General features: G+C 40.7%; 1 protein-coding gene across 1 annotated transcript; it reads left to right on the top strand.

Moving 5' to 3' along the window:
• Positions 1 to 385: 385 nt before the first annotated feature.
• SLC50A1 (solute carrier family 50 member 1) lies at positions 386 to 16,978 on the top strand. Its single transcript, XM_053703422.1, has 6 exons — positions 386 to 751; positions 3,689 to 3,766; positions 5,075 to 5,198; positions 8,099 to 8,260; positions 9,313 to 9,432; positions 15,501 to 16,978. Exons 1-6 carry the CDS (start codon positions 684 to 686, stop codon positions 15,597 to 15,599), a joined length of 651 nt encoding a protein of 216 aa, XP_053559397.1. The 5' UTR covers positions 386 to 683; the 3' UTR covers positions 15,600 to 16,978.
• Positions 16,979 to 17,807: the final 829 nt, after the last annotated feature.

Below are 17,807 nucleotides of genomic sequence, written 5' to 3'. Positions count from 1 at the left end.
TAAAAATTACATTTTTTTTCTATGTCAAGAACATAGGAATGTAAAATATGCGTAACGCAGTTGGGATTTCGTGCTTTTGGTCTAACGCGGTTTCAGGTTAGGGGACATGAAAACGTAAATTTTTGAAAAATTAAAAATTATTTAAAAATATAGATGCTGTAAAAAATGTAAACAATCCATGGTATATATACTTTTTACAGTATCTATAATTTTAAATAATTATTATTATATTTTAGATTAAGTATTTCAAGCTCCTTAGCATAACTAAGTTTTTATGTGCACTATTATTATACTATTACACTAGGATTACCGCATTTCATGGTACATGTGATTACTTGCGCGTCCCTTGTGGTCATTCCCGTGTTGATACACTGACTGTGCTGCATATAAAACCGTAACCAAAAACATACGTATATATATAAATCAACATAGTAATAAAATAAGTAACGTGCTATTTTGATATAAATATATCCATGCGGTGATGTGGCACTATAGGCGGGCCTCGCAGGAGGTGGATACAGAAAAGGAGGAGACCTAATTCGGCCTGTCCTGCCTACATTCCCCGGAGGCCTTGTCCGGACCCTGGTTCGTGGTTGTATCTCTCCCCAATCTCTGTTTACCGATTTCTTTGGCCAGAAGGCCTTTACAAGATCTCCGGCTTTCCTTGATAGCAGCCCGTCAAGATGGACGCGATGTGGCTGCTCTCGGGGACCTGTATAATATTTACTCTCGGCATGTTCTCCAGTGGCCTGTGAGTGAGCGAGCATTCTAGAGACCTATCATAATTTCTTAGCATCTAAACTTTCCTCATTCGGGACAGGCACGCTCCCGACTCAGCTGCGCGTCCTTTAGTTACGTTACCTTCATACCTTGCGGAGGTCTGACAATAATATTAATACGCAATATCCGTTAAATGGGTTTCTTTTTACATTATTGTAATTCTAGTAAAAGTCAATATTTTCAAAGGTGCCATGTAGCAGATATTCTGTGTGTGTGTGTGTGTGTGTGCACCTTGGGGAAAATGTATTTATGCATAACACAGTACTACGAACTTGAGTATAAATAGATCATCTCAAAGTTACACAGTGTTGTCTCTGGATCTGGGATCTTTCAGTAAAAGATCTGCAGAACCTGTTGGTACGTGCGAGCAGGTATTCTTTATGATTCACAAAGATGTACATCCTGTTTGTGAGTGTTGAAAGAGACATTAAAATAAGCTTATATATGCAAAATAGACATCAGCAATAAGCAACTGCACATAAAAAAACATGTTTTAAAAACTTCCCTTTTGTTAGCAGCATCAATTACATTTCTTATGGTTGTTGCCGTGACCATTTATGGACAGCTATATATTAGCCCCTGCACAGATCAAGCAATCATTGCATGTTGCAGGGTTAGAGTAGAATGTACTCAATCTTATCTTGGGACAGATTAATTACTATAATTTTCAGAGTTAAATGGGCATAGTATAAAAATAAAATGCTCCATTTTGTTTGTTATTTGACTATTTTATTTTTAAACAAATGCCTGCAAATTGATTAAATATAGTCAGGTGTACTCCCGTTACTCCAGTAGAACAACCCTTACTGCATGTTTAACCTGTTTGAAGCTAAAGAAATGGAAAACATTAATGATTATTTGTATAGAGCCACAAATTCCGTAGCACTGGGTACAGAGATAGCGGTATACAATGACAAGGATTTGTGATAAAATATAAATACATAACAGACTAAACAAATCTAGTACAAGAGGATGAGGGTTCTGCTCTGTAGAACTTACAGTCTACAGGTTGAGGGTGCAGAGACATAAGGTTTGGGGTAGCTTGTCACATGGATTGTAGTTGCAGCAGTGAGTCAATGCAGTTCAAGATTTATTTGGGGTAGGATGAAAAACAGGATAGATGGTAAGCCTCTCTCTATAGGTAGGTCTTTAGAGAGCGTCTTAATTTATACAAGGTTGGAGACATCTTAAGGAGCAGGGTAGACAGTTCCAGAGGACAGGAGCAGCACAAGAGAAGTCTTGGAGGACGGGAGAGGGACGTAGAGATAATAGGAGTGGATAGACGTAGGTCAGAAGTTGATCAAAAAGGACAGATCAGGTGTATTTGGAGTTGAGAGAGGAAATATAGTTGGAGTGATGTACTTAAAGGGACAGTCTAGTATAAATTAAACTTTCATTATTCAGATAGGACTTTTAATTTTAATCAACTTTCCCATTTACTTTTATCATCAAATTTGCTTTTTTCTCTTGGTATTCTTAGTTTAAACTAAACATAGGTAGGCTCATATGCTAATTTCTAAGCCTTTGAGGGCTGCCTCTTATCACATGCTTTTTAAATCTCTTTTCAACATAAAGAGACAGAAAGTACACGTGGGCCATATAGATAATACTGTGTTCAGGCACAGGGGGTTATTTAAGATTTAGCACAAAACAATGCTAAATTTAAGAGAATAGATAATAAACAGTCGCAGTCATGTGATCAGGGGGCTGGAAGAAGGTTCCTAGATACAAGGTAATCACAGATGTAAAAAGTATATTAATATAACTGTGTTGGTTATGCAAAACTGGGGAATGGGTAATAAAGGGATTATCTATCTTTTAAAACAATAACAATTCTATGGTAGACAGTCCCTTTAAAGGGACATTAAACACCAAATAAATGCTAGATAGAATGATGCATTCAAAGAAAAGATTAGTCTGAGAAAAACATGTAGATGTATTTTTAAAAGTTTCATTGGCTGTTTAAATATTGGCAAAATAAGTGCAAAGTTTTGTCTATAAAACAATGTGGGCTGCCATGTTGTAACTTAGGGTTACCTTCTCTGCTGTGGCCAATCAGGGACAGTTAAAAATAGGTAAATATAGTGTGTAGCCAATGGTTGTGTGGAATATAACAGTGTTCTACACTTCCATTTCTAACAGGAACTGAAAAACTCACAATTTCAGAATGGAATTACATGAAAAGGGGACACAATAAATAATGAAAGTATATTGTGGAGGTTTTTTATATATATGATTTATCATTTTAATTTACCATCTCAAAGTGTTTTATATCCCTTTAAGTGCTTTATAGGTTAGGTTTAATACTTTGAATTGTATCCTGGAGTGTATGGGGAGCCAGTGTAGAGACTAGCAAAGCGCAGCAGCTGATGTAGATCAGCGACTTAGGTGAGTCTAGCTAAAGCATTCATAATAGATTGGAGGGGGAGACAGTGTTTGAGAAGGCCATTTAGAAGTAGCTTGTAGTAGTCAATGCGTGACAAAATGAAGGAATACATTAGTATTGTTGTATTATAATTCTGTAACAACACAGAGCATTTTTTAAAAAAAAACTACAATGTCCATTTAAAGTACAAGAAAAATGGGCAACATAAGTAATTAAAGTTCACTTCAAAGATATTTTTTTTTTACTATACATAATTTAATAATTTATGAGTAGTTCATTTTACCTTATCCTTAAGTCTTGTTTGGCACTGCTCCCTTATGTATAAATAATGTCTGACTTCATGTGATGTGTTTATGTATACAAGTTTGCTTTTTTAAGTTTCTTGACTGCTAACTAACAAATTTGCACGTGTGTAAACTATCACATTATATATATATATGTATATATATGTATATATATATATATATATATATATATATGTGTGTGTAGTCTTTTCTAAACAACTATTTTTTTTTTTTAAAGGTCTGATCTGCGTTTTATGGTTTCCAAGAAGAGCGTGGACAATATTCAGTTCCTACCTTTCTTAACCACAGGACTTAAGTATGTATGGGGTCTGTGAGGATTGTCTAGATATATCTATGGATTTGTTTACTGTGGAAATTTGTAATAGGGTTGGGGAAATACTGTACTTGAGGAACTGTACTGCCATATCCATGGTTTACTGAAATCATTAAATCAAATAAACTCTCTTACCCTCAAGCATTTAATAATTTAATCTGGTCTATAACCATCCTTAGATGGGAATCATGGGATGGGATGCCAAGGGACTCCCCTGGAGTTTGACCAACTCTAAAGTGTGAAGTTTGTTCTGAGACAAACCACCTAAGAGGGTGTTGTTGGCTGTAGCTAGAGACCTCAAGATAATATAGGTCAGATTGTGTCCTGAGTTTGCTACTGGAGAACAATAGGTTCCATCTTAGGTGTGCTATTTGCCTCTGATCCCCAGCTGGTGTGTTGGAGACTCTGAGAAATATCCACGTGCCTTTTGAAGGAGATGGGGCACCTGGGTTATGCTGTGGAGTATATTATATATGTCTTTGGGGACCTGGAGCTCCAGAGGAATACCCTCAGAATAGATTATTATAGGTGTATTGTTACATCCAGATCTTAAAGGGACAGTTCACCCAAAAACTTTCTCTCCTTTAAATTATTCCCAATGATCCTTTTTACCTGCTAGAGTGTATTAAATTGGTTGCAAGTAGCTCCTTTACTCATATTTCAGCATTTGAAATAGCTGATTTAGCTTGTGGTTTCCCAACCTATACTGAAAGTTTTGATACTGGCGTATACGCTATTGACAAGCCTAAGTAAACACAGCCAGCAGAAGAAGTTACACCCTCAGTGGGGGGCATGATAGTTAAGTAATACAATGATAATTTTCCATTGTTCTCTCTTTGTATTGAGCTTTGGTGTTCCAGACAAATATAAGATAAGGAAGCAAGTCTGTGTATATAAAAGTGATAACATAATGAGATCTGATATTACCTGAAGCTCAACCCATTGTAATAGGCTGTGGTTTCAAAGCACAAAATCAGCTACTTCAGATACACAAATAAACCTGAAAATGCAATTTCTCAAATATTTTATACTCTGCAGTTGGTATAACAAGTCATTTAAAATACATTTATGGAAAAACAATTTTACAGTGTACTGTCCCTTTAAGTGTAATCCTATGGTCACGAGCAGGGTTCTCCAATATGTAGTCTAGAGCTGGAAGACTGCAGCAACATGAATCTTTTGAAGGAACCTGGAGTTAAAGAGTTTTTAAGATTTTTTTTCTGGTAGAAAAATATTTGAGGGCAGGAGAATACCTACCCTTTCTAACAACTTTTTTTTTCTCTCTTGCAGTAACCTTGGCTGGCTGTATTATGGGTATCTGAAGGTGGATGTGACCCTTATTATTGTCAATTCAATTGGCGCCTCCCTGCAGACACTATATATCATCGCATACATATTCTACACTGTTGAAAAGGTGCTGCTGGGACAAATGATGTGCTGTGCTTTTAATAAACATTGATTTAAGAAACAAAATAACAGATTGAATGTGGCAATTGTTGATTTACAAAAATGAGTGCTGGGGTGTGTATCAAACTAAATATCAATTAAATACCAAGTCTGACACTTTAGAGCTGGAAGAAGAATACTATTTAATGGAGTGTGTTTGTAGTACGCTGATACCTATTGTATAAGTGTGTGTTTTCATTTCTTGTACAAATTGTTGCACTCTGTTGGTGTATCTGGTAAGGAAGGCTATGTCATGATGTGTATCTTACAAAAACGCAACACAAACAGCTGTGTATCTGGCACTAATGCCTTTGTATTGACTATGACTTGTTACTTAAATTTGCACTGAAATTGTTTCAAGTTGTGTCTGACACTGATGGCCATTCTGTATTGTGTCTGACACTGATGGCCATTCTGTATTGTGTCTGACAATGATGGCCATTCTGTATTGTGTCTGACACTGATGGCCATTCTGTATTGTGTCTGACACTGATGGCCATTCTGTATTGTGTCTGACACTGATGGCCATTCTGTATTGTGTCTGACAATGATGGCCATTCTGTATTGTGTCTGACACTGATGGCCATTCTGTATTGTGTCTGACACTGATGGCCATTCTGTATTGTGTCTGACAATGATGGCCATTCTGTATTGTGTCTGACACTGATGGCCATTCTGTATTGTGTCTGACACTGATGGCCATTCTGTATTGTGTCTGACAATGATGGCCATTCTGTATTGTGTCTGACACTGATGGCCATTCTGTATTGTGTCTGACACTGATGGCCATTCTGTATTGTGTCTGACACTGATGGCCATTCTGTATTGTGTCTGACACTGATGGCCATTCTGTATTGTGTCTGACACTGATGGCCATTCTGTATTGTGTCTGACACTTATGGCCATTCTGTATTGTGTCTGACACTGATGGCCATTCTGTATTGTGTCTGACACTGATGGCCATTCTGTATTGTGTCTGACAATGATGGCCATTCTGTATTGTGTCTGACAATGATGGCCATTCTGTATTGTGTCTGACACTGATGGCCATTCTGTATTGTGTCTGACACTGATGGCCATTCTGTATTGTGTCTGACACTGATGGCCATTCTGTATTGTGTCTGACACTTATGGCCATTCTGTATTGTGTCTGACAATGATGGCCATTCTGTATTGTGTCTGACAATGATGGCCATTCTGTATTGTGTCTGACAATGATGGCCATTCTGTATTGTGTCTGACAATGATGGCCATTCTGTATTGTGTCTGACAATGATGGCCATTCTGTATTGTGTCTGACAATGATGGCCATTCTGTATTGTGTCTGACAATGATGGCCATTCTGTATTGTGTCTGACACTGATGGCCATTCTGTATTGTGTCTGACACTGATGGCCATTCTGTATTGTGTCTGACACTGATGGCCATTCTGTATTGTGTCTGACAATGATGGCCATTCTGTATTGTGTCTGACAATGATGGCCATTCTGTATTGTGTCTGACAATGATGGCCATTCTGTATTGTGTCTGACACTGATGGCCATTCTGTATTGTGTCTGACAATGATGGCCATTCTGTATTGTGTCTGACACTGATGGCCATTCTGTATTGTGTCTGACAATGATGGCCATTCTGTATTGTGTCTGACACTGATGGCCATTCTGTATTGTGTCTGACACTGATGGCCATTCTGTATTGTGTCTGACACTGATGGCCATTCTGTATTGTGTCTGACAATGATGGCCATTCTGTATTGTGTCTGACAATGATGGCCATTCTGTATTGTGTCTGACACTGATGGCCATTCTGTATTGTGTCTGACACTGATGGCCATTCTGTATTGTGTCTGACAATGATGGCCATTCTGTATTGTGTCTGACAATGATGGCCATTCTGTATTGTGTCTGACAATGATGGCCATTCTGTATTGTGTCTGACAATGATGGCCATTCTGTATTGTGTCTGACACTGATGGCCATTCTGTATTGTGTCTGACACTGATGGCCATTCTGTATTGTGTCTGACACTGATGGCCATTCTGTATTGTGTCTGACAATGATGGCCATTCTGTATTGTGTCTGACACTGATGGCCATTCTGTATTGTGTCTGACAATGATGGCCATTCTGTATTGTGTCTGACAATGATGGCCATTCTGTATTGTGTCTGACAATGATGGCCATTCTGTATTGTGTCTGACAATGATGGCCATTCTGTATTGTGTCTGACAATGATGGCCATTCTGTATTGTGTCTGACACTGATGGCCATTCTGTATTGTGTCTGACACTGATGGCCATTCTGTATTGTGTCTGACACTGATGGCCATTCTGTATTGTGTCTGACACTGATGGCCATTCTGTATTGTGTCTGACAATGATGGCCATTCTGTATTGTGTCTGACAATGATGGCCATTCTGTATTGTGTCTGACAATGATGGCCATTATGTATTGTGTCTGACAATGATGGCCATTCTGTATTGTGTCTGACAATGATGGCCATTCTGTATTGTGTCTGACAATGATGGCCATTATGTATTGTGTCTGACAATGATGGCCATTCTGTATTGTGTCTGACAATGATGGCCATTATGTATTGTGTCTGACAATGATGGCCATTCTGTATTGTGTCTGACAATGATGGCCATTCTGTATTGTGTCTGACAATGATGGCCATTATGTATTGTGTCTGACAATGATGGCCATTCTGTATTGTGTCTGACAATGATGGCCATTCTGTATTGTGTCTGACAATGATGGCCATTCTGTATTGTGTCTGACAATGATGACTGTCATAATATTTTTACATGGCACTGACAGCTGTGTCATATTGTATCTAACACTGATGACTGTGTTTTGTTTTATCCCAGCGCTACTTTGTGTACCAGGTCTTAATTTCTTTGGCAGTCCTGTTTTTGGGATACAGCTACTTCTACTTTCAGATCGATGACTATGAGATTCGCCTTAACCAGCTTGGCCTGTTTTGCAGTGTATTCACCATATCCATGTACCTTTCACCATTGGCTGATCTGGTAATTATTCCTTTTCACCAAACTACAAACATATCAGAGCCAGTACCCTAGCTTCCTGTTGCTACCAATCATCACAATATGAAGCCCTTTCCGCAAAAAAATACCATGCTGGTAACACAACACTGTAACTACACAACAAATACCTAAACTATGTTATGTTTTGTTTTTTTACTAGACTGTGTCACTGCATTACAAAAACCTAATCTATGTTAAGCCAAAGCCAACCATACATTCACATCATAAACCCCTCAAAGTTGGTAACCAGATCTTCCTAGCACACCACAAACATCTCAATGCTTATAATCATATTCTAGCATCATATCAGAAAGCCTTAATGATATTAGTAAGATCGAGTCTTGTCTAACAACATTCATTGTAGCACATGTAGTCAGATCCCACTTTTACTTAAAAACAAACAAACAAACACTATAATGGCCCGATTACCACATCACAACACCTCAACATACTAGTAACAAAAATCTGCCTGTACTATCCCAAAACCCCAGTACCAGCATACAGGTTCTTTAACTTCACCAGAAGTCCCTCAATGCTAGCAAGTGGAGTCCAAAACCTTATTTTAATCTGAAACACCTAACATTTGGTATTTTGACCTTTTTAAAAAAAACAAAACAAAAAAAAAAACAACAAGAAGCATAATGTTGGCAACAGAAACTACCAGGACATCCCAAAACCTTGAATTTGCTAAATGGATTATGCAATCCCATCTGAAACACCTCAGCACTAGAAGCCAAAGTATGCCATCATATCCAAAACACCTCTGTTTTGCTAGCTAGGTCACCACTCTATGATCACCTCCTTGCTGGTTAGCAGGCCTTGCCTTTAAACCACTAATACTTTAGCTCTAATAACTTGAACCAGACACTACATGAGAAACCCATTGGTGCTGTTTATGAGCTACAACCATCACATTACTGATAGTTTAAACAAAATATGTTACCAGATACAGATACTTCAGCACTGATAACCCTACCCTGTCAACATCCACCACAAATAGATCAACAACAGGAATAAAATATCAATGTTTTTCACAGGCGCAGATCATCAGGACTAAATCCACTAAGTGCCTGTCTTTTCCTCTCACTGTGGCCACCTTCCTTACATCCACTTCCTGGGTGCTGTATGGCTGGCAGCTCAATGACCTCTACATTATGGTGAGTGTAACAATGTATGGATTAAATGCTCCTTACCTGTAGAATAATCACATGATACCATGATTATATGTTTCAGCACATGTTACAGGGACATGCTGCTCATATGCTAAATAACTTAAAGTGACGCAGCATATCTAAAACCTGACTAGAAAATGCCATGTGAATGTCATCTATGTAAAAAAGGAAGGTATTTTCACTTAAAACTTCTTCAGCTCCCAAGAGTAAGTACTCTGTGAGTAGTTACCTTTCTTTTTATTGTTACTTTCAAAAGGAAATTTACATCAGTGCTGAATTCACACATTGCTTTAATACAATCTTATGAGATTTTACCAAAGTCTTGTGAGATTTCATAGTAAACCTCCTTGAACTGAGGAGGGGGAAAAAAACTGACTGTGCCTGCACATCTAGATGCACACACACTTGCAAGTCCTGGGACAAGTATGCTGATTAGATGCTTAAAGACCCGCTGTAAGGGGAGGTGGCTAGTGAAGAAATTTTGAGGTAAAATGTTTCTTTTTTTAATACAGATGTTCATGTGATATGTTCTAGTCAGCTTTTTACAGATACTCTGCATAACTTTCAAGTGATGTAGGATTTGGGTAACGTCCCTTAAAAAATTGTGGTTTTATTTTAGAAGAAAAAATAGCCGTTGTCTCCCCTTAATATACTGCAGTGACTATATTTATTTATTTATATGTACAGCTCTGTAACTTCTACATTATGAGTAGGGTTTCTCGGTTACTGCAAGTGCAGATCTAGTGAGTTTGTTTGTGTGGCTCAGGAGACTGTATCACTGTGTAAAAAGATAACTCACTTTCTGTTGTTCTGAGTGCAGCTCAGGTTCATGGTTAGCTGCTTCCACAGATGTGCACATCGCCATTTCTTGGAGTTGTCTGTGTCTTATAAACTTCACACACTACTCTCTAAATTAATATCACTGGTAAAAGATAGACACTAAAATAGAATGCTATTAAAGGGATAGTAAACCCCAAAATTTTCTTTTATGATTCAGATAGAACATACAATTTTAAACAACTTTCCAATTTAATTCTATTATCAAATATTCTTCATTCTCTTGTTATCCATTGCTGAAGGGACAGCATTGCACTACTGTCAGGAAGCTGAAAAACATAAATTATGCTTACCTGATAATTTTTTATTTATTTTTTCCGATGGAAAGAGTCCACAGCTGCATTCATTACTTTTGAGAAATAAGAACCTGGCCACCAGGAGGAGGCAAAGACACCCCAGCCAAAGGCTTAAATACTCCTCCCACTTCCCTCATCCCCCAGTCATTTTGCAGAGGAACAAGGAACAGTAGAAGAAATATCTGGGTGAAGGGGTGCCGGAAGAATAAAAAAACAAAGACCCCCACATAAAAAAAGACTGGTGGGGAGCTGTGGACTCTTTCCATAGGAAGAAAAGAAAATTATCAGGTAAGCATACTTTGTTTTTCTTCCTAAATGGAAAGAGTCTACAGCTGCATTCATTACTTTTGGGAAAACAATACCCAAGCTATAGAGGACACTGAATGCCAAAACGGGAGGGAACATAGGCGGCCCATTCTGAGGGCACCAGGCCTGAAACCCATACCCAACAAAAAAACCTGCTTCGTCCGAAGCCGAGAAAACAAAAGGGGAAAAGGCCCCAAGGACACTGGCCAACAGATAGCCCGGAAGCCTAGCTAGAGACTGCAACATCAGACACAACTGAGCCAACAGTCCTCAAGGAGACATCGTCGCTTAACAGTCGATCCCCCACCACACACCCTGTACTAGCGAATGGAACCCCCGCCAAAACTCCCAAAGAATAAGGCAAGTAAGAACCAAATGGGAACCAAAAGGTTACCACAAACTCCATAAAAAGAAAAAAACCCCATCAAACCAAGCTCGCAAGACCTAAACGGGTCCTGACAACAAGGGGAGGTAACGCCCAATCCAAAAAGAAATCACAAGGATTAGAACCGGTAGCAGAACAGAGGAAAAGGTCTCCCAACATCCTGCAAGGATTGGAACAGCTAGCTATCACTCGATGAAGGCACAAACAGCTGTAGCTGGTTTCAAAGAGAAACCTTTCAAGGCAGCAAGTCAACAGGCGCCAACAACTGAAAACATCATCCGAACTCAGAACCCTGAGGAATTCAGGCAAAATTACATGTAGCAGACCCAGACAAATGTAAACACCTGAGTCAAGAATACGCAGCCATCTTCAGGAAGACACAGGAGAAATACTTGCTAAAAGCGGCTACCAAAATGTAGTGCTAAACCTCCACTACAGAAGGCACACTCTAGGCAACCAAAACCACCAGACCTACACATAGGTCTCAAAAATAAAAAGGAGAGCCCAGAACCTCAACGAGGACCAATGCGCCCCCAAGATCTGAGAACAACGGATCTCAGGACCTACCTCCAGCCGGGCCAGCCCAAGCATCGGCAGGTCTGAAACCAGGGGACCAGAAAAACCCCAGGCTCAAACAACAAGCAGAAAAAATGTCAAAGCCATTACTATAGTGCTCGGGTGCCAACCCGAAATACCACATGGAGACCGTCAACAAGGCAGTAGACCTAGAGATCTAGCTAAAGGCCCAACATAGACTCAAGGCGGAGCCAGCAACTCTCCAAATGGACAGAACAACCCAGAGAGCATACCTCTCTCCGAAATAGGTTAACCTGTCCTAACCTCCTGAAGCCAGGAGAAGTCCTAAGATAGGGACCACACTTCACTTCCGAAAGGATATAAGCCCCCCCAAGACAAAGGGGGGCTGGTAAACGGGCCGAAAAGACAGAACACCTGCCCCCAGGACATAGCCATAGGCTGAACCGAGAGAACAAATCTCCAACGCCCTAACCTGGAAAGAGTCCCCTGAAGAATTTAACTGGCTAGCACACAGACAAGGTACCATAGCTGCAGGGGTTCTACAGTGAACCCCTTTGCTTGCAGAGCAGCAAAGCCATCACACTCGTTCAGCAAGCCGACCAAGGGAAACCGACAAACGCAAACCCAGGGGGCATCGGTACCCAGAAAAACCTGATCAACAGAACCAGTTCAACTAGCCCTACCAAAGGACACCGCACAAGTTTCCTGGAACTGGGGAACCCCGAACAGTCCAGTACAACCCGCAATGGGAGCCACAAAGGAAACGCTGAGAAAAAACCTCAGCTGCCGGAAGGACCAGAGCGAGGAGAGGGCCGAGCCCCCAAATAAACAAGAACTTGGAAACTGAAATCCCCCATCTGATATAAAATCAGACCGCCGCGAGATACCATACAATGTCCAAAGTAAAATGGACAACGATAAAAACTTGCAAGTCCCGTCCAGAAGATGAGACTACCCCTTGCCAGAGTCCAAGGCGCTAAGGAAGCAAGACCGAACAAGGTCACTAGAGCCCTAGGCGCCATAGCCACACTACAATCAAGAACAAGGGGATACCTCAAGGACAAAGTCACTCGAACAAAGGCTAGTCTCCACCTCACCCCCAAAAAATCAGAGGAGAAGAAGAAAGAAGGATGCAGAACATCCCCCAGCTCCAAGGAAGAAACCCTAAACAGAGCTCAAGGAGACCACACTGCCCATGTCCCTACAAAGAAAACAACTCCCAAAGGGAAACATGTCCCCCTAAGGAACCCGAGGAATGGACGAAGTCCGAAAGGTCTCAAGAAGAGAACCACAGTAGGAACAAGTTCAAGGACAATTCCAGAGCCTCAGAAGGCCAAACCGCTCAAAACAGCGGTAAGGAGGCGCTAAGCCCCCAATCCTTCCAAGCGAGGAAGAAACTCTAGGCACAGAGGAAATCGGAGCAAAAGAGAGTGACGCAGCAGAACTGCACTGACCCGGTCACCATATTGAATGCTGAATAAGGACTGACACAATCCTCCCAGCCATACGGATCCTTTTAGAGTGTTTAGCTGAACTTGTAAGAAAAACAAGAAAACACACAAATAATAATGTGAGCACTCAGCGCCCCACCGGACAGAAGATCTGAATCCCAGCAGGACCAGCCGCAGCTGGGGTCATAACTGTCAAGTTGACTAAATCCTCTCTCAGAGGGGAAGGTAAAACAGACAAACCTAGGACTAACGTGTCCCTTAACAAACTTACGAAGAAGCAACCAGAGAGAATCGATCCCAGAAGTTCCCGAAGGAAACACATAATCAAAAGTAAAAGACATCCTAACCGGATAAAAGAAAATATAAGGCAACCCTGTAGGTTAACGCCTAGGAAGAAAGAAGGCATACCAGCCAAATAGAACCCTGATCCTTCAAAGAAAAACTGTGAAAGATCTCAATAATCAGACAATTTGGAAATTACGTCATTCCCTCATGTCTGAGGTGAGCCATTCGAAGTAGAAGATAGGATCCTCTAACAACTCAAAGACGTGTCAGAGTAAAACGTGAAGACTCACTATTCTGTAACGAAAGGCACAACACTCAGGGACAGCTACACCCGCAGGGAACTGTAAAGGCCCACCCAAGGCCGGAAGACCTGGGACGATTGGGCACAAGCACAAACGCAAATAAACGTCTGGACTTTGCAGACGTATAATCGCCAAAAATATGTGAAAGCGAAAACGAGCTGCAACCTCCGGGGGGAACAAGCCATGTAAGGAGGGATAAACATAAACTGTATTACCCGCATGTGTAGCAGTAGGGAGCGGTAGGGAACTCGCCTCTCGGAGGACAGAACCCCCAGAGGCGGATGGCTCAGCAGACCCCTGATTCCCTGAGCCCTAGGAACAGGGCACTCTAATACGGTATATTGAACATAACTGATTGCCCTGTGTCAACGGGGCCAATTCTCATTCTTCACAAGTCGATAAATTTGAACAGTCTCAGCATCAGAATCCTCCATAACTAGATAGAGAATATTATAATATGGACTAAGAAAAAACTTAAACGGCACCTGACACCCACAATGACTGGGGCACTCACCACCTCCTAGAACAAGACACAAGCAGACTCCAATTTTTCATTCACCACACGGCCAGGAATGCGGAAATTGAAGACCAGAACGTAAACGCGTCCAGTCACAAGGTGAACCGTACAGTCCAAAAAAAGCACGCCCAACCATAAGGTCGAGTCACTTCCAAAGGCCTTTATTTTCTAAGCCAAGAGCCTAGTTAACGCTACACATAAGCAGATTGAATCACATAACAAACCTGATTAAAAAAAACCCTGTTCAATAATCCCCCTCTGGAGATATTAACCCTCGATTCCAAGATACCAAAGGAGCCACACTGAGGCCCTATAAATATACTTAATAAGCCCCACAAGATAGTTCCTTACGGGAAAGCAAATAAGTTACAGTACATTCTGATGAAGTAAAAAGAAACAATCTTACCGGAATCTACGCTGTGGAACAGGAACACGGCCCTTCAAGTGTGACGAATGGTAGCAGCGCCTCCGCCATGGACTTGAGAGAAGAAAGCAGGCAGCGAAGCGCAGTTAGACAACGCTGATTGCTTGTGGAGCTGTTAATATGAGTCGGAATGGTTTCGCATAAAGACTCTCCCTGCATCACCGGACTCTAACTTTCATCCAGGCGCTCACTGAGAGACTGATAGGATTACTTAAAACACCCCTCCTATGTCGGAGTACTACCCTCCATAAGTGAAAAAACAAACTTCTGACACTTCTCTTCCAACCTCATGGGACGAAAGGCAAAGAATGACTGGGGGATGAGGGAAGTGGGAGGAGTATTTAAGCCTTTGGCTGGGGTGTCTTTGCCTCCTCCTGGTGGCCAGGTTCTTATTTCCCAAAAGTAATGAATGCAGCTGTGGACTCTTTCCATTTAGGAAGAAAATATCTATTTAGCCAATCACAAGAGACAAATGTGTGCAGGCACCAATTAGCAGCAGCTCCCACTAGTGTATGATAGGTGCGTATTCATTTTTTTAACAAGGGATACTAAGAGAATGAAGCACATTTGAAAATAGAAGTCAATTTAAAAGTGTCTTAAAATGACATGCTCTATCCGAATCATGCAAGCTCAATTTTGACTTTCCTATCCCTTTAAATTTTGTTGATGATGATTGTGGATTCTTTCACTAATTCCATTTGTCTGCCTCTCAGGTTCCAAACCTCCCTGGAATTGTTACCAGCCTGATAAGATTTTGGCTCTTTTGGAGCTACTCAACAGATCAGCCCAACTACCGTTACCTGCCGGCCTAATTTCCCTTCCTGACAGGGCATAAACACAAGAGGCGATGGGTGGATGCAAAGTGCCTTAATATGAGACTGTTCCTCGTTCACCACTCTGTTATTGTGTTTCATTGCCAATCATATTTATTTATATATTCTCCTTGATGGAGGACTTCAGTTGGGGATAAAATTATGGTGGTTGGATTTTCAATACTGCTCTATAACTGTGCCTGATAATCCTAACTGTGAAGAGCTATCCCAGAATAGGAGATAGGACATTGGCAACAAAGGCAAATAGGTATGGTTTCCTAATAAGTCACTGATGACCATGCTGTTCATTACTAGACCACCAGCACTCAAGATGTTAAATGAGATTGCGCTGTACACAATAAAGTCTGCACACTAGCTATAAAGAGATTGAGGTTATGGGCAGTGGGAGATTAGCGATGCATTATTTCTGCTCTATGCACATACAACTTTCAGCTGACGCAGCGGCCTTCATTGTGACCCTGATCAGGGCTTAGTCAGGACAGCTACACAAACAGTGGGGCCCTGAAGAAGCAGACCAGAGCTTTCAGAGGGAAATCAGCTTGTATAGAAATATGTACTGAGATGCCCTTTACTCAGGTGTTTATAGTACAGTACTTAGGTAAACTTGGGACCCTGAAGGAAATCTTCACAACTTAAAAGTATAAAAAACATATTACTTGTACAGCATAGCAGCAATTTATTTTGATTATTTGCAGTTGTTTAGTTATACTCTGTACAGTGACATTGACTCCATTGCTGGCAGTGGTGTTAGTGAAACAAACAGGGGAGACTATTGTTTACAATGTTGGAATTATGTTTTACTTATGGTTGGTGAACAACTTTGTCCCCTTAAAATGAAGTTAAAAAGCATCAGAAGGCTGTGTCTGGGACATTGAACCCTTCTACATTAGGCAAAGGGTGCAGTTGTCGCTTCCCATTCTTGGGGTGTAAGTCCTCTCATTTATACGCATAAAACATCAGTAATATGTACAGCATGACACTTTAAATGCATCATAGGACAGTGGAGGTTTCTAACTCTTTACCTAGTGGAGGCCAGAGCATTAAGAAAGCTAGGATACAGGGAAGCTGTAAATCAATATGCTGGTCTTTATGCCAAAGACATATTTTTTTTAAATATAATTACTTTCATTAATAAAATAACTGAATGCTGTTCAGGACAAGCCATAAAATACGGTATTGGTTTATATGGTGCATAATTATGCTGCTTAAGACAGTGGATATTAGGCAGGAGTGCCCTATATCTGTTAGAAATGTGCCTTAATTCTGTGGGTTTTGGGAAACGTAATTTATATATAAAAATTTAAGTGCCTGATCTTTTATACAAATATTGTATTAAAGTTAAATTGTCACTGAACAAACCGTTTTGATCTCTGTTTGAAAACAAGTGTGCATGCAACTTGCAGTAATACAGACTGTGATCATAATTCACACTGAGTTAGCTAAATTGCTTTGATTCCCAGATATCTGAAAGAGGCAGGGATGGAGTCTGCATAAAGCAAGCAGACACATGACTAAGTAACGAGACATGACAAGTCAGAGCTTGTGTATAAGGGAGTGTGTGTGGGATCTGAAATCTGCATAATATACACTATGGCCTAGATTTGGAGTTTGGCGTTAGCCGTGAAAACCAGCGTTAGAGGCTCCTAACGCTGGTTTTAGGCTACCTCCGGTATTTGGAGTCACTCAAAATAGGGTCTAACGCTCACTTTTCAGCCGTGACTTTTCCATACCGCAGATCCCCTTACGTCAATTGCGTATCCTATCTTTTCAATGGGATTTTTATAACTCCGGTATTAAGAGTCGTGTCTGAAGTGAGCGTTAGACATCTAACGACAAAACTCCAGCCGCAGGAAAAAGTCAGTAGTTAAGAGCTTTCTGGGCTAACGCTGGTTTATAAAGCTCTTAACTACTGTGCTCTAAAGTACACTAACACCCATAAACTACCTATGTACCCCTAAACCGAGGTCCCCCCACTTCGCCGCCACTCGATTACATTTTTTTAACCCCTAATCTGCCGACCGCCACCTACGTTATACTTATATACCCCTAATCTGCTGCCCCTAACACCGCTGACCCCTGTATTATATTTATTAACCCCTAACCTGCCCCCCACAACGTCGCCTCCACCTACCTACACTTATTAACCCCTAATCTGCCGACCGCAAAGCGCCGCCACCTACGTTATCC

This window comes from Bombina bombina, chromosome 1 (assembly GCF_027579735.1).
Source record: "Bombina bombina isolate aBomBom1 chromosome 1, aBomBom1.pri, whole genome shotgun sequence".
Taxonomy (NCBI): Eukaryota; Metazoa; Chordata; class Amphibia; order Anura; family Bombinatoridae; genus Bombina; species Bombina bombina.
This window is presented reverse-complemented; position numbering and strand designations above follow the sequence as displayed.

What these genes read in the sequence shown, in the direction of transcription:
- SLC50A1 (XM_053703422.1), top strand. Translation starts at nt 684, where the DNA reads ATGGACGCGATGTGGCTGCTCTCGGGGACCTGTATAATATTTACTCTC. An exon ending in GGCATGTTCTCCAGTGGCCT is followed by an intron (nt 752 to 3,688) that starts GTGAGTGAGCGA and finishes TTTTTTTTAAAG; the next exon opens with GTCTGATCTGCGTTTTATGG. An exon ending in TCAATGACCTCTACATTATG is followed by an intron (nt 9,433 to 15,500) that starts GTGAGTGTAACA and finishes TCTGCCTCTCAG; the next exon opens with GTTCCAAACCTCCCTGGAAT.